The 18,151-nt window shown below is 42.1% G+C and overlaps 1 protein-coding gene across 2 annotated transcripts in view; it reads left to right on the top strand.

Moving 5' to 3' along the window:
• BRCA1 (BRCA1 DNA repair associated) overlaps window positions 1-18,151 on the top strand; it is a 589,423-nt gene that overhangs the window by 489,079 nt on the left and 82,193 nt on the right. For both annotated transcript variants that reach the window (XM_073608372.1, XM_073608370.1), the window contains one exon: window positions 4,633-4,673. In XM_073608372.1, the coding sequence (XP_073464473.1) occupies window positions 4,633-4,673 (41 nt within the window). The remainder of the gene's footprint in view (window positions 1-4,632; window positions 4,674-18,151) is intronic.

Below are 18,151 nucleotides of genomic sequence, written 5' to 3'. Positions count from 1 at the left end.
CATGAAGGGGGGTAAACCTTCTCGAACTGAATTGATTAAAGCAGTTGTAACCCTAAAAAAAAAACATGGTATTGATCATGTTCCTTTACATCAGGCATGTCCAAAGTCCGGCCCGGTTTAATGTGGCCCCCCTGGTAATTTGGATATGTATATCTTTTGTGACCCCCAGGGCCACAAAAGATATATATAGTATTTATCGGCCCTGCCTCAGAGGGGATGGGATATGTGCCATAAGATTACATACAGGAGAATCTCCTGTTTACTCTGCGGCATCTGTAATGGTAAGTCCCATCTCCTGGGCTGCCATTGGACGACTGTTCTTTCTATCATAGGAGGCGGGACTTTGTATTAAAGAGGCCGCCACGTAAACAGGAGATTCTCCTGTGTGTAATCTGTTTGGCGCTCGTCCCGCCCCCGTTCCTGTCCCCTCAAGGGCTGCAGATGGGCATCAATCAGGCTGCATTCATGGCACATGTGAGGCTGCATTCATGGCACATGTGAGGCTGCAGATGGGCAATGATAAGGCTGCATTGATGGGCACTGACCCTTATTTTGCTTCACAGTTCTTTTTTTAATCTCCAAATAACATGCCCAAACTCATCTCTTCACCACACACAGCCACAAAGGCAAGAGAATTCTTGTTGGGCAGTGTATTGGTGCTTGGACGAACACATTTAGACTAAATTTTAATGGTTCAAAGAATGTCAGGCAAAATGGTCAGCCTTTACGCAAGTTCACTTTATCAAATCTGGCTCTCTTTGAAAAAAAGTTTGGACATCTCTGCTTTACATGATCAATACCACAGTGCTTGTGTAGTGCAATTTGTCCAGTTCTATGTTATAAAATACCTGGTTGATCCTGCCTGTACCTGTCTTCCCCTCTGTGTACTGACCATAGTAATCATGGGTGCTGATGCCTGATACCGTGGTACGTTTACATGCCTCTATCACGCTGTGTTCAGAGTCTCCCCCTCCATCCCTGCCTGTCAGTTCCCAGTCTGTGTGTGAAAACCGATCTCCAAACCCACCCCTCCCTTCCTGCTTTTTCACCTGTGGCTGTAGAGTCAGATTTTTAACTGACAGTCCCTCTTTTGTAGGAAGATATACTGTCTATCTTTTTTTTTTAATTATTATTATAATCCTACATATCTAATTGCACAGTGCCGCTGTGCGGTCACCTGACCTTTCTCTGCTGGCTGGCTGACGTCAGAGGGGAATCTCAGCCCCTCCAGCTGCACTCCTTAGATCGGGGAAGCAGAGCTGAGGGAGGACATGTGACAGCACAGCGGGGCTGTGAAAGAAGATATTAAGGATTATAGTTTTTTAAAAAACCAACACAGTACTTTTCATCTTGCTACAACAGAGGGGATGTCCGTTATTTATTATTCTGACTTTACAACCACTTTAAGTTCCACCTCTAGTTAGAAATCAGAAAGCATGCTTTTATTTTATCTTTACCTTATGCCTGTGAAATAAATATATTTTATACTAACCGGGTTGTGTAGGATTTATTGTATGTGTGTGTGTATAATATACTGTGTGTGTATATATATATATATATATATATATATATACAGGGCCCTGAAATTTGCACATTTTGTCATGTTTATTGGGATTTGATGGACCAACACAAAGTGGCACATAATTGTGAAGTTGAATGATAAATGGTTTTCACATTTTTTTACAAATAAATATGTGAAAAGTGTGACGTGCATTTGTATTCAGCCCTCTTTACTGATACCCCTAACTAAAATCTAGTGGAACCAATTGCCTTCAGAAGTCATCTAATTAGTAAATAGAGTCCACCTGTGTGTAAGTTAATCTCTGTATATATGCATTTGTTCTGTGAAGCCCTCAGAGGTTTCTTAGAGAACCTTAGTGAACAAACCGCATCATGATGGCCAAGTAACACACCAGACAGGTCAGGGATAAAGTTGTGGAGAAGTTTAAAGCAGTGTTAGGTTATAATAAAATATCCCAAGCTTTGAACAACAGTATGGCACAACTGCAAACCTACCAAGACATGGCCGTCGTCCTAAACTGACAGGCCCGGCAAGGAAAGCATTAATCAGCCAAAAAGCAGCCAAGAGGCCCGTGGTAACTCTGGAGGAGCTGCAGAGATCCACAGCTTAGGTGGGAGAATCTGTCAACAGGACTACTATTAGTCATGCATTCCACAAATCTGGCCTTTATGGAAGAGTGGCAAGAAGAAAGCCATTGTTGAAAGAAAGCCAAAAGCATTTGCAGTTTGCGAGAAGCCATGTGTGGGACACAGTAAACATGTGGAAGAAGGTGCTCTGGTCAGATGAGACCAAAATTGAACTTTTTGGCCTAAAAGCAAAACTCTTTGTGTGGCGGAAAACAAACACTGCACATCACCATGAACACACTCTCCCCACCATAAAACATGGTGGTGGCAGCATCGTGATGTGGGGATGCTTTTCTTCAGCAGGGACAGGGAAGCTGGTCAGAGTTGATGGGATGATGGATGGAACCAAATACAGGCAATCTTAGAAGAAAAGTTTCAAAAAATTACTGTGCCACCCAAAAAAATGTATATAAGCTGCTGCCACTGAAATTTAGACAAATTGTATAAGGGAATGTGGGATAAAGTGCAGCACTAAGTGATTGTGCAAAAATTCAAACAATAAATAACAATACGATATTATATTGAGAGCCAGTGTGTGGCACCTATAAACATAATGGTGAAAAAAACATAATGTCCATCTAACTAAATTGAAGAAACATGGGAAAGGATCCAAACACGTGTAAATAGACTTGAAGTGAAATGGTTCATATAAAGTGAAAAAATTAATATTCAGCCTTTGAGGGAAAATCATTCATATAGATAAAAAACTCCTCGATAAGCACACAGCTAAGACATAGACACCATCCGATTTGCAACCACCACCAACAAAGGTATTGGGGTACTCTTACCAAATGGTATGGGCTACCTGCCAGCAGAAAGGAGCCAAACAAGCAAAACTGGAAGATATGGGCGTCACAGGATCCAATTCCATAGCACAGGACTTATTGTGCTGGCTCCATTTACTGAGTTCTACTTCTGTCTCTGTGATAACACCATATACAGTGTCTGTATTACCCATATTGAGATAAGTGCAATATCCTATTCAATAAATTTTTAGTCAAGGATTTTATGCTATGTGGCGATTTTTTTTTTTTTTTTTTTCATATGACTCTTTCTTGCTGAGTGGTGGGGCTTATGAGTTCCTGGATGTCGGTCCTGTACTGCTGTTCATCCGGTATGTTGGTTCTGGTGATGTCTGGATGTTGGACCTGTATGGGTGCCCATTCTACATATCGGTTCCTTTGACGCCCAAATCTTCCAGTTCTGCTTGTTCGGCTCCTTGCTGCTGGCGGGTAGCCCACACCATTTGGTAAGAGTACCTTAATTCCTTTGTTGGTGGTGGTCACACATCGGATGGTGACTCTGTCTTGGCTGTGTGCTTCCTGAGGAGTTTATTACCTATCTTTATGAAGGATTTTCCCTCAAAGACTGAACATTAATTTTTTCAATTTATACAAACTATTTCACTTTAAGTCTATTTACATGTATTTGGATCCTTTCATGTGTTTATTCAATTTAGTTTGATGGACATAATGTGTTTTTCACCATTATGTTTATAGGTGCCACACACTGGTGCGCAATATAATATTGTATTGTTATTTATTGTATGCAATCTTGGAAGAAGACATGTTAGAGTCTGCAAAAGACTTGAAACTGGGGTGGAGGTTCACCTTCTAGCAGGACGACCCTAAACATACAGCCGGAGCTGCAATGGAATGGTTTGGATCAAAGCATGTGTTAGAATGGCTCAGTCAAAGTCCAGACCTAAATCCAATTGAGAATCTGCGGCAGGACTTGAAAATTGCTGTTCACAGAAGCTCTACATCCAATCTGACAGAGCTTGAGCTATTTTTGCAAAGAAGAATTGGCAAAAATTTTACTCTCTAGATGTGCAAAGCTGGTAGAGACATAGCCAAAAAGACTTGCAGCTGTAATTGCAGCGAAAGGTGGTTCTGCAAAGCATTGACTCAAGGGGGCTGAATACAAATACACGCCACACTTTTTACATATTTATTTGTAAAAAAAATTGAAAACCATTTATCATTTTCCTTCCCCTTCACAATTATGTGCCACTTTGTGTTGGCCTATCACATAAAATCCCAATAACACATTTACGTTTTTTGTTGCAACATGACAAAATTTGGAAAATTTCAAGGGGTATGAAAACTTTTTCAAGGTACTGTATATTTCCTACAGTACATGCTGTAAGTAGACTGTGTGTGTGCGCACCCTTGCTATTTGGTACAGTCTTTTGAACTAAAGTCACAGATATAAGCAAATGTAGTAATTGCTTAAAGCCTGTAGAGTATGATAAGATGATTGTTTTGCATCTTTTTCTTATCAAAAAACAGTTTCTTATTTATGTACAACTCCTCTTTCCTCACAAGTCATTTTAAGTTCTTGAACATCATAAAAAAAATCATTATGATATGCATCTCTGAGAGAAAATTTATTAGAGTCAAGTATGTATTTTATGCTGAAGGCTGCTTATCTGCACTGAGCAAATTCTAATGTAATCAGTCACTATGACTTTCTTTTATCTAGGGATTGTACAGTCTTTCAGAGAGGGAAGAATCCTTGATGAGGTAAGTCAGATATTGAATATCTTTAGGCATTATATTCGATAATAATCTTGATACATAATGCTGTGTCTACGCTTGTCATCTTTCATAAAATGAGACTTCTATGATTGCTTGTCCCTTACCTGTTACCTTGATCCTGTCATCACTTTATCCTTTGCTGTACTGCTTTTCTAGCTTTTGTTTTGTTTCTCACAATGTACCTGGCTTGAAAAAAGAAATATTCAGTATGTATGCCTATCACGCATTAAAGTCAGGTTACGTGCCTCCGTCATCCGCAGTTCTGCTCTCACCCCCTCCTTTTCTTCCTGTCAGCTCGGAATCTCTGTCTGTGTGCTCACCCGCCCCCCTCCTGTCACTATCTGTATAAAATTAAACTTCATAAAATGTCACTGGCATACCCTCTATTTTATGCAGCCATAATGTCCTATGTAAGTATTTTTTTTAAATGATGCCTATCCTGGACATCTCAGCTACAGTGGGAGGGGTTGAGCGGCCAGGATGGGGTCACATGACCTCGTGGCTGATGTCAAAGGGAGATCTTGGTCCCTCCTGCTGTAGCCCTGGATCGGAAAAGGAGAGCGGCCGGGAGCCACGTGACCGGCCTGAAGATCTAAAAAAAAAAAAAATAATTGGAGGCTTTGTTAAAAAAAATACTTAGAGTGCATTATGGCTAGATAAAACAGAGGGGATGCCAGTGACATTATGTTTAAGGATTACAAACACTTTAAGAAATGATTTTTGCAATATAAATGATGTTACTGGAGACTGAATACAAACATCTGTTTCTTGTGACTTCGCACAGGTCCTTTTAAGCTGGACATTGTATAATCAGGGTGTCCAAGTTGGGCTTTTTTTTTTTTTTTTTTGGTCTATAAATAACATAGACATTTTAAATATGTTTGTGAGGCAATATTTACAAAAGAAAGCCACATTTGTCCCCAGGAAAAGTGTATAAATTACTTTGTTACTTATTTCTTGACAATGTTTTTTTTAAATGATCACAAATCAAAAATGGCCCATAGTGGAAATGTAAAAATGTCTCTATTTCTTAAGCGGTATTCAGGTACAGGAGCTGAAGTGTTTAAAATGCATAGGAAATTGAATATATATTAGAAGAAATTACCATCAAATCTTGTTTGCCCTGGTTAAAAAAAAAAGCTGTACATTTCCAACTTCATGCATAACAACCACCTTAATACTGAATTGATTTGCCCATACAGTTAAATTTGGCTCCCCTGATTTCTTGGCTAAATCCTAGTTTTTTACCGTGCCCTGTCCAATAAAAATAATTCAGTGGCCATTTGGGAGCATTGTTTTTTTTGAACTTCACAAATGCATGCCAAAATCTACGTTTCTTGCATAAAATACATTTAAAACCCCAGGACATTATGTATTTTTTTCTAAAATCAAGGACCCATAAAATAAAATTACATTAGTGTATTTAAGCATCCACCTGAGTAAGGGTCCTGCCTGCACAGAAGAAAAAAAATGCAAGATTGACTTTAAAAAAATGCAGAGCCAATCTGAGTGTTGTCACTGTGTTTCCCAGGTTCACTTCCAATTAGTTTTGATTCAACCATCAATCTTTCTCAAGGAAATAAGTATCAGTTAACTCATGGGCAGACAGCACCTTTTCCCCCAACAGAAATAAACTCGCCAGCTTGATTTGACCAATTAACTACAGCTGGTCAAAAAGCACTTACATTCACTCCTCCTTTTTGGTCACAGCTTCTGGGGCATATCATTACATGCACAACAAAATTGGACAACCTTATTAAACCCTCAATTCAAATGTGTTAAATAAATTACAAACTGTGATCCAATGCATATTGAATCCAAGGGACAGACCAGAACATTGCAAAATTGCAGGATAGATTCTTCTTCAAACGATAATCACAAACACATGTATCAGAATAGCGTGAATAATGTTATGATCTCCAAGGGTCTAAAATGCACAATTGTAGATGCAACACTGTTTCTTAAAGAGAAGGTCCAGCCAAAAATGTAAAAGTCAGCAGCTACAAATACTGTAGTGGCTGACTTTTTATTTAGGACACTTACCTGTCCAGGGAGCCCGCGATGTCGGCACCCGAGATTGACTTCCTGGTGCTGCCCCTGCCATTCCTGGCAAGGAAACCAGGCAGTGAAGCCTTTCAGCTTCACTGCCGGTTCCATACTGCGCATGCTGAGCTTTCTAATTGGCCGAACTTCCGGGAGACGAGCCGCGGCCCGTCTCCCCGAAGTGGGGTGGCGGACCTCTCATAAACGGTTCCCTGTTCCCCCCTCCCCCCAGAAAGGTGCCAAATGTGACACCCAAGGGGGAGGAATCATATAAGCGGAAGTTCAGCTTTTAGGAGGAAGTTCGCTTTAAGCAATAATCACAGTTCAAACAAATGTATTGGTAAAAGGAATAGTGTTTTGACCCCCAAGGGTCTAAAGTGCACAGATGTAAACCATGGAGGATTTATCTTTGAAATATCCTCACTTGTTATTTTAAAAATCCGCAGTCCCGGTCCTGTTCGGTCAGGATGCAGACGTGAGACGTCTGAGCGGGGGGAGGGGCCTGTCGGCAGTGCTAGAGTGAGGAAGCGGAGGCAGGCTGAACGGCCCAGGCCGCTTATGTGCGGTGCGGGGTGAGAGCCCAATGCCGCTCCATGGATAGGAGCCTGAGAGATGCCTCGGGTCCCCCTGCTTGTACCGCCGTAAAAAGGAAGACTACCTCCCCTCCCGGCGCGGAGTCCGAGACGAGTGTGGGCTGGAGTGAGCGAGGTTTACCTGCATAAGAAGCGGGAATCATCACACAGCATACCGGCAACAGGCTGTCCCGGCTCTGGGCTCGGAGCGAAACTCCGCTCTCTCTTAGATACAGGGTGGAGTGTCCACCCCTTCGGCGGATCCCCTGCCATCGGCTCTCCACATATTGCAGCAGGATTCACCAGGGAGGACTGGAGGTTGAAGTGAAAAGACAGCAACTGCCCAGGACCCGCAGGTTATCAAATATACATCTTGTTGGATAGAGCTGCATGAAGACATCCCCATCAGGTACGAACTATACTTTTTTTCTGATGCTATTGGTGAACAACCTCGGGGACAGGAGCCAATAAAGGATGCAATAGAGATTTGCCTACAAAGGAGGAGGGAGAGAAAGAAAGGAGGAGGGGAGGAAAAGGAAAAAAAAAAGAAAACCAAGGAGCTGAGTGCCCAGGGGAGAGATTACGTTATCCCTGTTGGTGCGCTGTCTGTGGGCCTCACTCCCCGCCTGACAAAGCAAAGTTTAGCAGCCCCGGAAACAGGACAGCCACGGTCGGGCTCTTGAAACCCTCTAGAAGGGATATATGAGGACTGGACTATAAACCAACCATAACACACTTATACACTTAAGTATAAAAATAGCAAGCCCTGAGTTCATCTGTTTTGTGCAGCGATTTCCGAGGGTTGCGGGAGCTGGTTGCTTTGTAAACCTGCGGGACTGATCTGGTAGGCTTAGTCACTTGGTTTCTACAACAGGTGGCATGAAATTTTGGTTGAGTATGAGAGGTTGCACCCAAAAATCAGCCGAACCCAAGACCCCTAGGGAGAGTCTAAACTCGAGTTCAATTCAAAAATACCTCAAGGAAACGAGCTCAAAGAGCCCAGGTACAGATACAAAACAAGGGGGAACGAAAGACAAAAAGAAAGATCAGTCGAAGCAAAAGGGGGGGGTCAGGGGGAGAGGCCCAGAGAAGACACGGAGCTTGAAGGAGGTCCCGCTACTAGCGAGATGGAGGGCCAAAGAAACATTGTCTCACTACCTACCAAGGCAGAAATGTTGGAGATGTTTTCAAATCTTGAAAGCGCTATAAAGTCAGAAATATTAAATGTGAGGACGGATATGGGTCTCCTGTTGCGCAGAGTTGAGGAGGTGGAGGAGACGTCAGGCAATCAGGCTAAGGAGATATCGGAGCTTAAATTGCAGTTAAGCAAAGTGCAGAGCGATTTTCGCACACTGTCATACAAGTTGGAAGAACAGGAAAATCAAAGCCGACGTCAGAATCTGCGCATCAGATCTCTCCCGGAACAACAGAATGAGGACTTAGTGTTTAAGATGAAAACATTTTTTAACCCTATCTTGGGTCAAGAGGACGAAGCGATACTAAGGATTGACAGGGTCCACAGAATTAGAAAACCTAATTTGAGGGAAGATGTTCCTCGAGACGTGATAGTTAAATTCCACGCATTTGAGGACAAGGAGAAGATTTGGAACAACCTACAGGGTATCCCTCCAGTCCACTTTGAAAACAAAGACCTACAGATTTTTCCAGATCTTTCAGCAGGCACCCTGGCTCGGAGAAGGCAACTTAGACCGCTACTGGAACAACTAAGAAGGGCCAATATAAAATATAGTTGGGGGTTTCCAACATCCCTGGTAGTGACGAAGGAGGGTGGTAGATCACTGAGGGGGTCCTGGAGGAGATTGAGGACTTCTGTGAAAAGCTGGGCATTCCCACCCTGGTCATCATACATTAAGAGTGGTCCCCAAGAAGATATCAAGGAACTGAGTATACCGAATGAAATGAGGGACTTCCTTTTTTTTTCCCTTTTCTCCCCCTGATGGCGAGGCTTCTATGTGGGTTACCTATGGATTGTACTGAAAGATCAAAGGGGTGTGTAGGGGGGAGGGGGGGTTTTCAATTACTAGGTATACAATGGATGGTGGGTGCAGTTTCTCGAGCAGGGGGAGCTGGGGAGGGCAAAACATAGGGCTGGGCGGTCTGTCTCCGTCACTCCTGCCCCCCCTTCCTCCGTTTTAGGAGGTAGGAGGGACACTAGTGGCTGTCTTTGGAGTCTCACCCTCAAAAATAAAAAAAAAAAGCTCGCAGTGGGGATACGGTATGTCCCATACTAGCTGGCTTAAGGCTGAGGGGGTGGGATGGAGGGGGGGGGGAGTTAAACCTGCGGGGGAGGTTACAGCTGTGCATTGGATGACAGACGAGTTTGGTTAAATGTTTCCGGAATAATAATGTCAGAGTTAAAGTTTCTATCTTACAATGTGAAGGGCCTGAACTCGCCGAGTAAAAGACATAAAATTTTAAAGGAACTCCAATGCTATCAAGCAGATATAATATTTCTCCAGGAGACCCATTTGACCCTGTATTCAAATATTAAGCTCTATTCTCCAAAATTGCCCTTTTGGTTTTATAGCGACACACCCCTCAGGAGAGCTAAGGGAGTAGCAATTGGATTTTCCAAAACAGCAAAATTCACTCTGTTGAACAGGTTGTCAGATCCAGAAGGGCGCTATCTCTTCCTCAAGGGCAATATCGGGAGTAAAACGCTCACCCTAGCGAATGTGTACGGCTCAAATAGAAATCCGACTGTTTTTTTTAGAACAGGTTCTGGTTAAATTGACAGAGTTTAAAGAGGGGGAGGTGGTTCTGGCGGGGGCTTTTAATTTCTGCCTGGAGCCCTCAATAGATAGTACGTCCCGGACACAGGGGACAAGTAAGGTTCAATTAGGAAGGATAAGGAGACGGTTGCACCAACGTCATCTGATGGATGTGTGTAGGTTGCAGCATGCTAAAGTAAAAGATTTCACCTTCTTCTCCCCTGTGCACGGGACGTACACAAGACTGGACTACATTATGATAGATCACAGTCTATTGGACCATGTAGTTGATACTAGAATAGAGATCACATCGCTATCAGATCACTCCCCTGTCACAATGAGGGTCAGGTTCCCTGAGATGCATAGACAACCATTCTCGTGGAAATTGAATGAAAATCTTCTCTCAAATTCCCCAAGTTTCAGATAAGGTACAGGAAGAAATTGACTTCTTCTTTAAGGTTAACGACACGGGAGATATCTCTCCATCTACCCTTTGGGAAGCGCATAAGGCGTACATTAGGGGGCTCCTTATCTCCATTGGAGCAGGGGAGAAAAAGAAAAGAAAAAAGGGCAAAACTTCTAGATGAAATTGCAGCGTTAGAACTGAACCATAAAAAGTTCAAGGGACAAAATCAGGACACTTTTCGCCTGTTAGTGTCGAAAAGGGAGGAGTTAAAGGACAGTATGGAGCAGGACGCAAGGAGGGAATTTACTAAAATAACAAGAGAGAGATATTGGTAATAAATCAAGTAAGCATCTGGCAAAGCTATTGAGAAAGAAAAGAGACCGGAATTTTTAATCGAGAAAATACAAAATAAAAAAGGGGAAATAGTGGCTGCCATGAGAGGGATAGCAGAAGAGTTCAGGAAGTTTTTTGAAGCCCTGTATGCCATTAGACAAAAGGGTGGGTGCGACCAAACAGATGGTTTGAAGGTGGAGGAATTCCTGAAAGGGGCTGGGATGGTTGTGCTATCAGAAGAGGATAAATCAGTTCTGGATAGACCTATAACAGAAGATAAAATCCATGTTGCTCTGAACAACTCACCAAAGGGGAAGAGCCCAGGATCCGATGGCTTTACCACCATCTATTTGAAAAAATATAAACATACCTTTGTACCTAAGCTCTGTCACTTTTGGAATGAGCTGTGCCCCAACTGCTCTATGGGGGGGAGGCCCTACAAGCAACCATATCGTTGATCGTAAAAGAGGGGAAAAACAGCACGCTTTGTTCAAGCTATAGACCCATAGCGTTGTTAAATGCTGACATGAAACTTTATGCAAAGGTGCTGGCAAATAGACTTAAGGATAAAATGAATATTTTGGTGCACCCAGACCAGGTTGGATTTGTCCCGGGCAGACAGGGCAGGGACAACGGAGTACGAACATTGCTCCTGCTGGAGTCCATTAAATCAGGGGGACCCCCAGTTCTATTCCTGTCAATGGACGCCGAAAAAGTGTTTGACAGGGTAGACTGGGGGTTCATGGTTAAAACTCTGGAAGCGATGGGGATTGGCCCTAGGTTTATTGCCTGGGTGAAAATATTATATAATCACCCCTCGGCCTCTGTCAAGGTAAATGGGGTCTTATCCAGGTCGTTTAGGATGGAGAACGGCACAAGGCAGGGGTGTCCCCTATCCCCCTTACTATTTATTTTGTCTTTGGAGCCCTTACTGGGGACCATACGTAACAATTTAGATTGCAGAGGGGTGACGGTAGGGCAAGAAGAACATAAACTTGCGGCATTCGCCGACGATGTGTTGCTCTACATAACGAACCCCAGAATTACAATCCTGAATCTGCTCGGGATACTGAGGAGGTACGGAGATATTTCAAACTTCAAAATAAATCTGAGTAAATCGGAGGTCCTTAATATAAATGTGGGTAAACAAGAAGAAGAGAGTCTGTCAAAGGCCCTCCCCTTCCCTTGGAGGAAGGAAATTAATTATTTAGGTATTAAACTGGCGAGCACACTGAAAAAGATGTACCTGATTAATTATATTCCCTTGTTAGATGAAATTAGACAGGAAACACGTAGTTTGTCTCTGCGGCATCTTTCTTGGTTTGGCCGCATTAACGCAGCTAAAATGATGTTAATCCCCAAAATATTATATAAGTTCCAGATGCTGCCAATTCCTCTTCCACACTACTTCTTGAGAGCCTTACGAGGATTAATAGCAAGGTTTGTCTGGCGTGGCAAAAAGCCAAGAATAGCTCACTCAGTTATGATTAGAGAAAAAAAAAAAAGGAGGTCTGGCTCTTCCAGACCTCAATAGATATTACACTTCTGTGGTTCTTTCACGGGTGGTAGAATGGTCAAAGGAAGCACCAGATAGGAGGTGGGTTAATATCGAACACAGTTTAAGTAGCACCGATTTAGGTCACATTATTTGGAATCCGCCCAAATATAGGATACTTAGCACTCAGACAGCATCACTCACACGCAACACGCTTAAATTATGGGATTTGACACACGCACATAATAAATGGAATTATAATTCGCCTTTGATTTATATCAAGGACAACAAGTTCTTTGAACCAGGGATGAGGGAGGTGGGAGGGAACTGGATCAAAAATAGTAGCACGCAATTAAAAGACATAACTATAGAGGGGAAATTACGCCCATATTTGGATTTGAAAGCAGAGACAGACCTTGTGGTGGTGGATGCATGCAGGTATATGCAGTTATCGCTCTTCATTGAGAAACTTCCGAAACCAATTAGAGGAGAGGATGAATATAGGCCATTAGAGCTGTTATGCAAGAGAGATAAACCGGATAATACTATCTGTCATCTTTACAAAATCCTGTCTTCGAAGGAAGAGCTGGCTGTACCTCCATACATCAAAAAATGGGAAAGGGAGTTGGGGTCACAATGCAGTAAATTCACAGTGGATAGGATTTTGAAAATGTTACACGGTTCTTCGGCCGATATTATGCGGTCGGAGACCAATTTTAAATGCCTAGCAAGATGGTATGCCACGCCAGACAGACTTAGTAAATTTTATCCAGATAAAACGGATAGATGTTGGAGGGGGTGCACAAACATAGGAACGATGGCACACATATGGTGGGAGTGCCCGGTTATTAAAGCTTATTGGAAAAAAATTATACAATTAATCAATGAAATAACTAAGGAATCTTTAGCTGGAGATCCATGGGTATGTTTGTTCCACAGCACTTAGAAGCCGATTAAGCAGTACCAATCATCCATTGTCCCAATATTATTAGATGCAGCTAAAAAACAGATATCAAGGAAATGGTCGCAGTCAGAGAGCCCAATCCCCCGCGACTGGCTCCATTGTATAAACATAATTTACAATATAGAATACATGGATCATCCGGGAGATGAGTCAGACGAGGGGGTGGATGGAAATGATAAATGGGCAGGGTGGAGGAGCTTCAAGAGATCATGGAGTTACTTAGAGGAGATTACAAGTTAAATTCATGAGTTTAGGTCTTGGGAAAGTATGGAAGGAGATATAGAACCGGGCCTGTTCAGCTGTAGTTACCCACAGGGGGGGGGGGCGGGGGGATTGGGAGGTGGGAGGGTTAATACCGGAAGGGGATTTCTGTATTTTTTCTATGATAACATTTTGTATTCTTATTTTTAAATAATGTATGATTTTTGTTTTTGTATTTAAAAAATATAAACAAAGAATTAAAAAAAAAAAAAAAAAAATCCGCAGTCCCCAACATATAATGTATACACACATCAATCCATCAAGGAACCAGACCACGGTCAGAGAAAACACACACAAATTTACTTATCAATCCATAATGTCTTTAGTGTATGCAGTAGTGAAAGGCCAACCAGGTGAAGACATTAAAGAGGTTGTACCTGTAGGTAAGCCTAGAATAAGGCTTACCTTTAGGTACTGTAAATATCTCCTAAACGTGCGCCGTTTAGGAGATACTTACTGTGTTTTGCGTGGATGATGTCATCTGCGCATGTGCTGTGAAGAAACGGCTACCAGTGACGTTTCTTCACGACCGAGTTCCGTGGCTCCTGTGTGCATGTGCGGGAGTGACTTAACCGGACCCGGAAGGAAGAGGGGCGAACATGGATGCTGCTTGCAGTGGGGATGATGCAGGCTTCATTTCACATAATGTGCTAGTACGCGATGCATACTGGCACATTATGCTTTTAGTTTGCAGGGGCAAAAGAGGGAATGAAAACCCATCAGGGTTTAGGGTTTACTTCCTCTTTAAGTGGTCATAGTAAGCCTGACCGGTTCCCCTGGTGTCACACCAGCTGCATCAGATGTTAACTTACCTTTAAATCCGGACACCATAAATAAGACTAGAGGAAGACACCATCCCACCTTGCACACCTTGGGGGGGGTGACAACACTTTTCATTTTACCAATGCATGTATTTGAACTGTGATTATTGCTTTGATAAAGAACCAGTCTTGCGTCTACAATTGTGTACTTTAGATCTTTGGGGGCACTAAACATGCTATTCTGATACGAGTGTTTGTGATTATTTTTTGATGAAGAATCATTTGTCCAATTTTGCAGCGTTCTGATTTACCCCTTGGATTTCAATATGAATTGGATTGCAGCTTGATGAAGGGTTTCTCACTCCCACAGTGACTAGTGCCTTCAAAAGCTCAAATCTGGATTTGCACATCACTAAGTCCATGCCATGGCTTTAAAGCAGAGTTCCACCCATTTAAAAGTCATCAGCTACAAAAAGTGTAGCTGCTGACTTTTAATAAACAGACACTCACCTGTCCCACGGTCCAGCGATGCGGTCGCTCGAAGCCTTGCTTCCCTCCCCCTCCTCTCTGCGCCGCCGGCATTGCAAGTGTGGGCTCCCAGCTTTGGCTTCACAGCCGGGTGCGCATTGCGCATGTGTGAGCCGCGCTGCATGTTATGAATGGCCTGGGCAATCTTCTGGGACCTGTGACATGTCCCAGAAGATTGGAAGGGGAGAGGTGAACTTCCTTCTGGCACCGCGGCGCCAGGAGAGGAAGTGGGTGCCGGATATCTGTGAAAACTAGCTACCCCCCCAAAATGACATGCCAAATGTGGCATGTCAGGGGGTCACAAGTACTTGAAGTGGAAGTTCAATTTTTAGGTGGAACTCCGCTTTAATTGCTGTATTCAGGTTCCAGTCCAGTTGGTTGAGTCATTGCACTTTTCAGGATGATAAAATAAAGCAATTACTTGGGATATGTACCTGAGACTGGAATGCACTTATTTCAGCGAATCATTAAAAAAACAATTAAATACTGTCCCTGGTATTTTTTTTTTATTTGCATTAACATCCAAATTCATACCACGTGGAAATCCTTACCAAACCTGAAGTCTGGATAGCATGCTAGCCATACCAGGTAGAAGTGGTTGTATTACATTATTATATATTTTTGGCCAAATGCTTTTAGCTTTTTTGTGTATTGTTTACAATTTAAAAAAATGAACTGTATTTTTGTATGAAAATTACGAACTCTGGCATGTATTTTCAGAACTTTCTTTAGGTGTATTAAAATGAGGGTGGAGTTTAGAGTCATAACCATTTTTTTTAATTATCTTTTTTAGAGAGCCTATTATTTTTTTATTTGGAGCATTATGCCCTGCTGTTTGACTGTTGCCACTGTCTTTCTTGAAAAAAAAACAGGCTGTCAGCTTGAAGATATGTTTTCTTGCTGCCTACTAAATAAAATATGTTACTCAATGAAAGAACCCTGACCAACTACTGCATGTTCTTGAGGTATCTGCACCTCAAGAACATGCTGCTTTTAAGGCTTGCACATTTTTTTAACATCTACATTTTTACATTTTTATTTTTTCAAGAAAATGACTTGTCCAGTATAGCCTGTAAACACTGCTGACCATTTTTGAAAAATGAATTAAAAGCCAGCTTCAAAGTTCTCTGCTCCTAAACCTTTAAAAAAAAAGTATCATATTTACTAACTTACCTGCTTTAAACAATATGATGACTTGGAAAGGCATATATATGCATCACGAGCCAGCTCAGAATAAGAACAGTTTTTAGTTAGTTAAGACTGCTGGCTCTTCGCTTTTTTGGTGAACGTCTTCATCTAGTGACAGAGGTAGTAATCTGCCTGTTTGGGATGGGAGTGAACAGGCCTTATATGCACACAGCTTTCAATTGAAGAAAAATGATTAATACAGTGATCAATATATCACAAGTATGTTTGAACTGGATTCTCCTCTGCTTTACTCTGTGCCTGGCTGTGTAGATCCTTCACACAAAATACCGGTCAATAGGAACTTTGTTTTACTTGAAGCGGAGATGTGCTTTTTCTTGGTTAAAAATAGATGTTTTTGGCTTCTAAAACATAACTCTGTTAAAGAGTATTGTTTTTGTAATTTAGTGGTTATGTAATGTATATTTATTTTATTTATTTACTTATTTGTTGCTATCCTTGTAAGGTGACCTTGGGTGTTCTGAAAGGCGCCTATAAATAAAATCTATTATTATTATATTGAATAAATGTTGAAAGAGGCTTTGTGGACTAGGCAAATGTGAATAAAGTAAATATATTTTTATTAGAATAAGTTACATCTATGGAGAAAATGTATTTTTGCTTAAGGCATATTCAAGTTTAAAAAATAGAAAACAAACTGCACTAAATGATCCACATTCACCAAGAGCAGCAACTCTGCTGTGAGATACACATAGTCATAAACCACAATTACAAAATAGAGCTGCACTAAACACCAACTTAAATTGTGAAAAGCAATAAGTGAAACAAAAATAATAGTAATTAGGTCCCAAAATGAAATATAGAAACAGTGTCCTTATCAGTAACATGAATAGATGTCACACCACTCGTGTAAGAAGAGAGTGGAAGAGGTGTGTATCACTTAAAAAAAAGTCCTCCATTGGTCGTGACACATTGACAGCACTTATTTCTATGATTCCGAAACCAAACACAGACAATACAGTGTGGTCTAACTTTAGGCCAATTTCCTTGCTAAACGTTGATATAAAGATCCTGGCCAAAATTTTAGCCCTACGCCTTAACCCGATTATTGGAAGTCTAATACATAAGGACCAAGTTGGTTTTATACCCAAGCGGCAAGCCAGTGATGACGTTAGACGGGTAATCCTCCTGCAACATTTAGCCCGATCACGTAAAATACCGATGCACCTCCTCTCCCTAGATATAAGGAAAGCATTCGACACAGTTTCCTGGCCCTATCTTCTTTATATCCTCCAACGTCCTTGGTTGGATCAATGCCTTATATAACCATCCACAAGCATATGTACAATACTCAGGATTCCGCTCAAATCCCTTTCCCATCTCTCGTGGAACCAGACAGGGTTGCCCCCTATCCCCCCTATTATTTGCTCTAGTAATAGAACCCTTGGCAGCCCTGATCAGAGCAAACCCTGACGTTCATGGTCTGGAGATAGCTTCTACCACGCATAAATTATGCCTTTTCGCAGATGATGCATTATTATTCGTCACGTCGCCACACACAACCTTACCAAACCTCATGCACATCTTAGATAAGTTTGCTCTGGTCTCCGGGTTAGAAGTCAACCAAGCGAAATCCAAGGCTCTCAATGTGTCACTACCACAAACCGATCTCGAGCTACTTCGCCAAAACTACCCTTTCAATTGGTCTACAACATCCATATCCTACCTGGGGATTAAACTGACTAATGACCCACTAAATTTATTCCATTCCAATTACCTCCCAATGCTAACCAAACTCTCTTCTCTGCTTAATTCCTGGCAGCCCTTATGTGTCTCCTGGCTGGGACGAGTGGCAGCTGTGAAAATGTCCTTGCTACCGAAATTACTATATCTATATAGGGTACTCCCGATAGCGATCCCCCCTTATTATCATAGGATCATACAAAACCGAGTTTTAAATACATTTGGGGCCCCATTAAACCTAGAGTGGCCAGATCGGTATTACTCCGCCACAAGCTCAATGGAGGTCTTGGTATACCCAACTTCTTACATTATTACCACGCAGCCCGACTGGCCCAGGCTATTCTATATCATTCTAAGAACGAAACTCCACTCTGGGTCAGCCTCGAGGCCATAGATCTCCACCCAATTACAGTCACCAATTTACTGTGGCTCCCCCCAGCGGCACGTAGCACTATAACCAACCCAATAACACATTGCAC

This window comes from Aquarana catesbeiana, linkage group LG12 (assembly GCF_042186555.1).
Source record: "Aquarana catesbeiana isolate 2022-GZ linkage group LG12, ASM4218655v1, whole genome shotgun sequence".
Classification (NCBI taxonomy): domain Eukaryota; kingdom Metazoa; phylum Chordata; class Amphibia; order Anura; family Ranidae; genus Aquarana; species Aquarana catesbeiana.
This window is presented reverse-complemented; position numbering and strand designations above follow the sequence as displayed.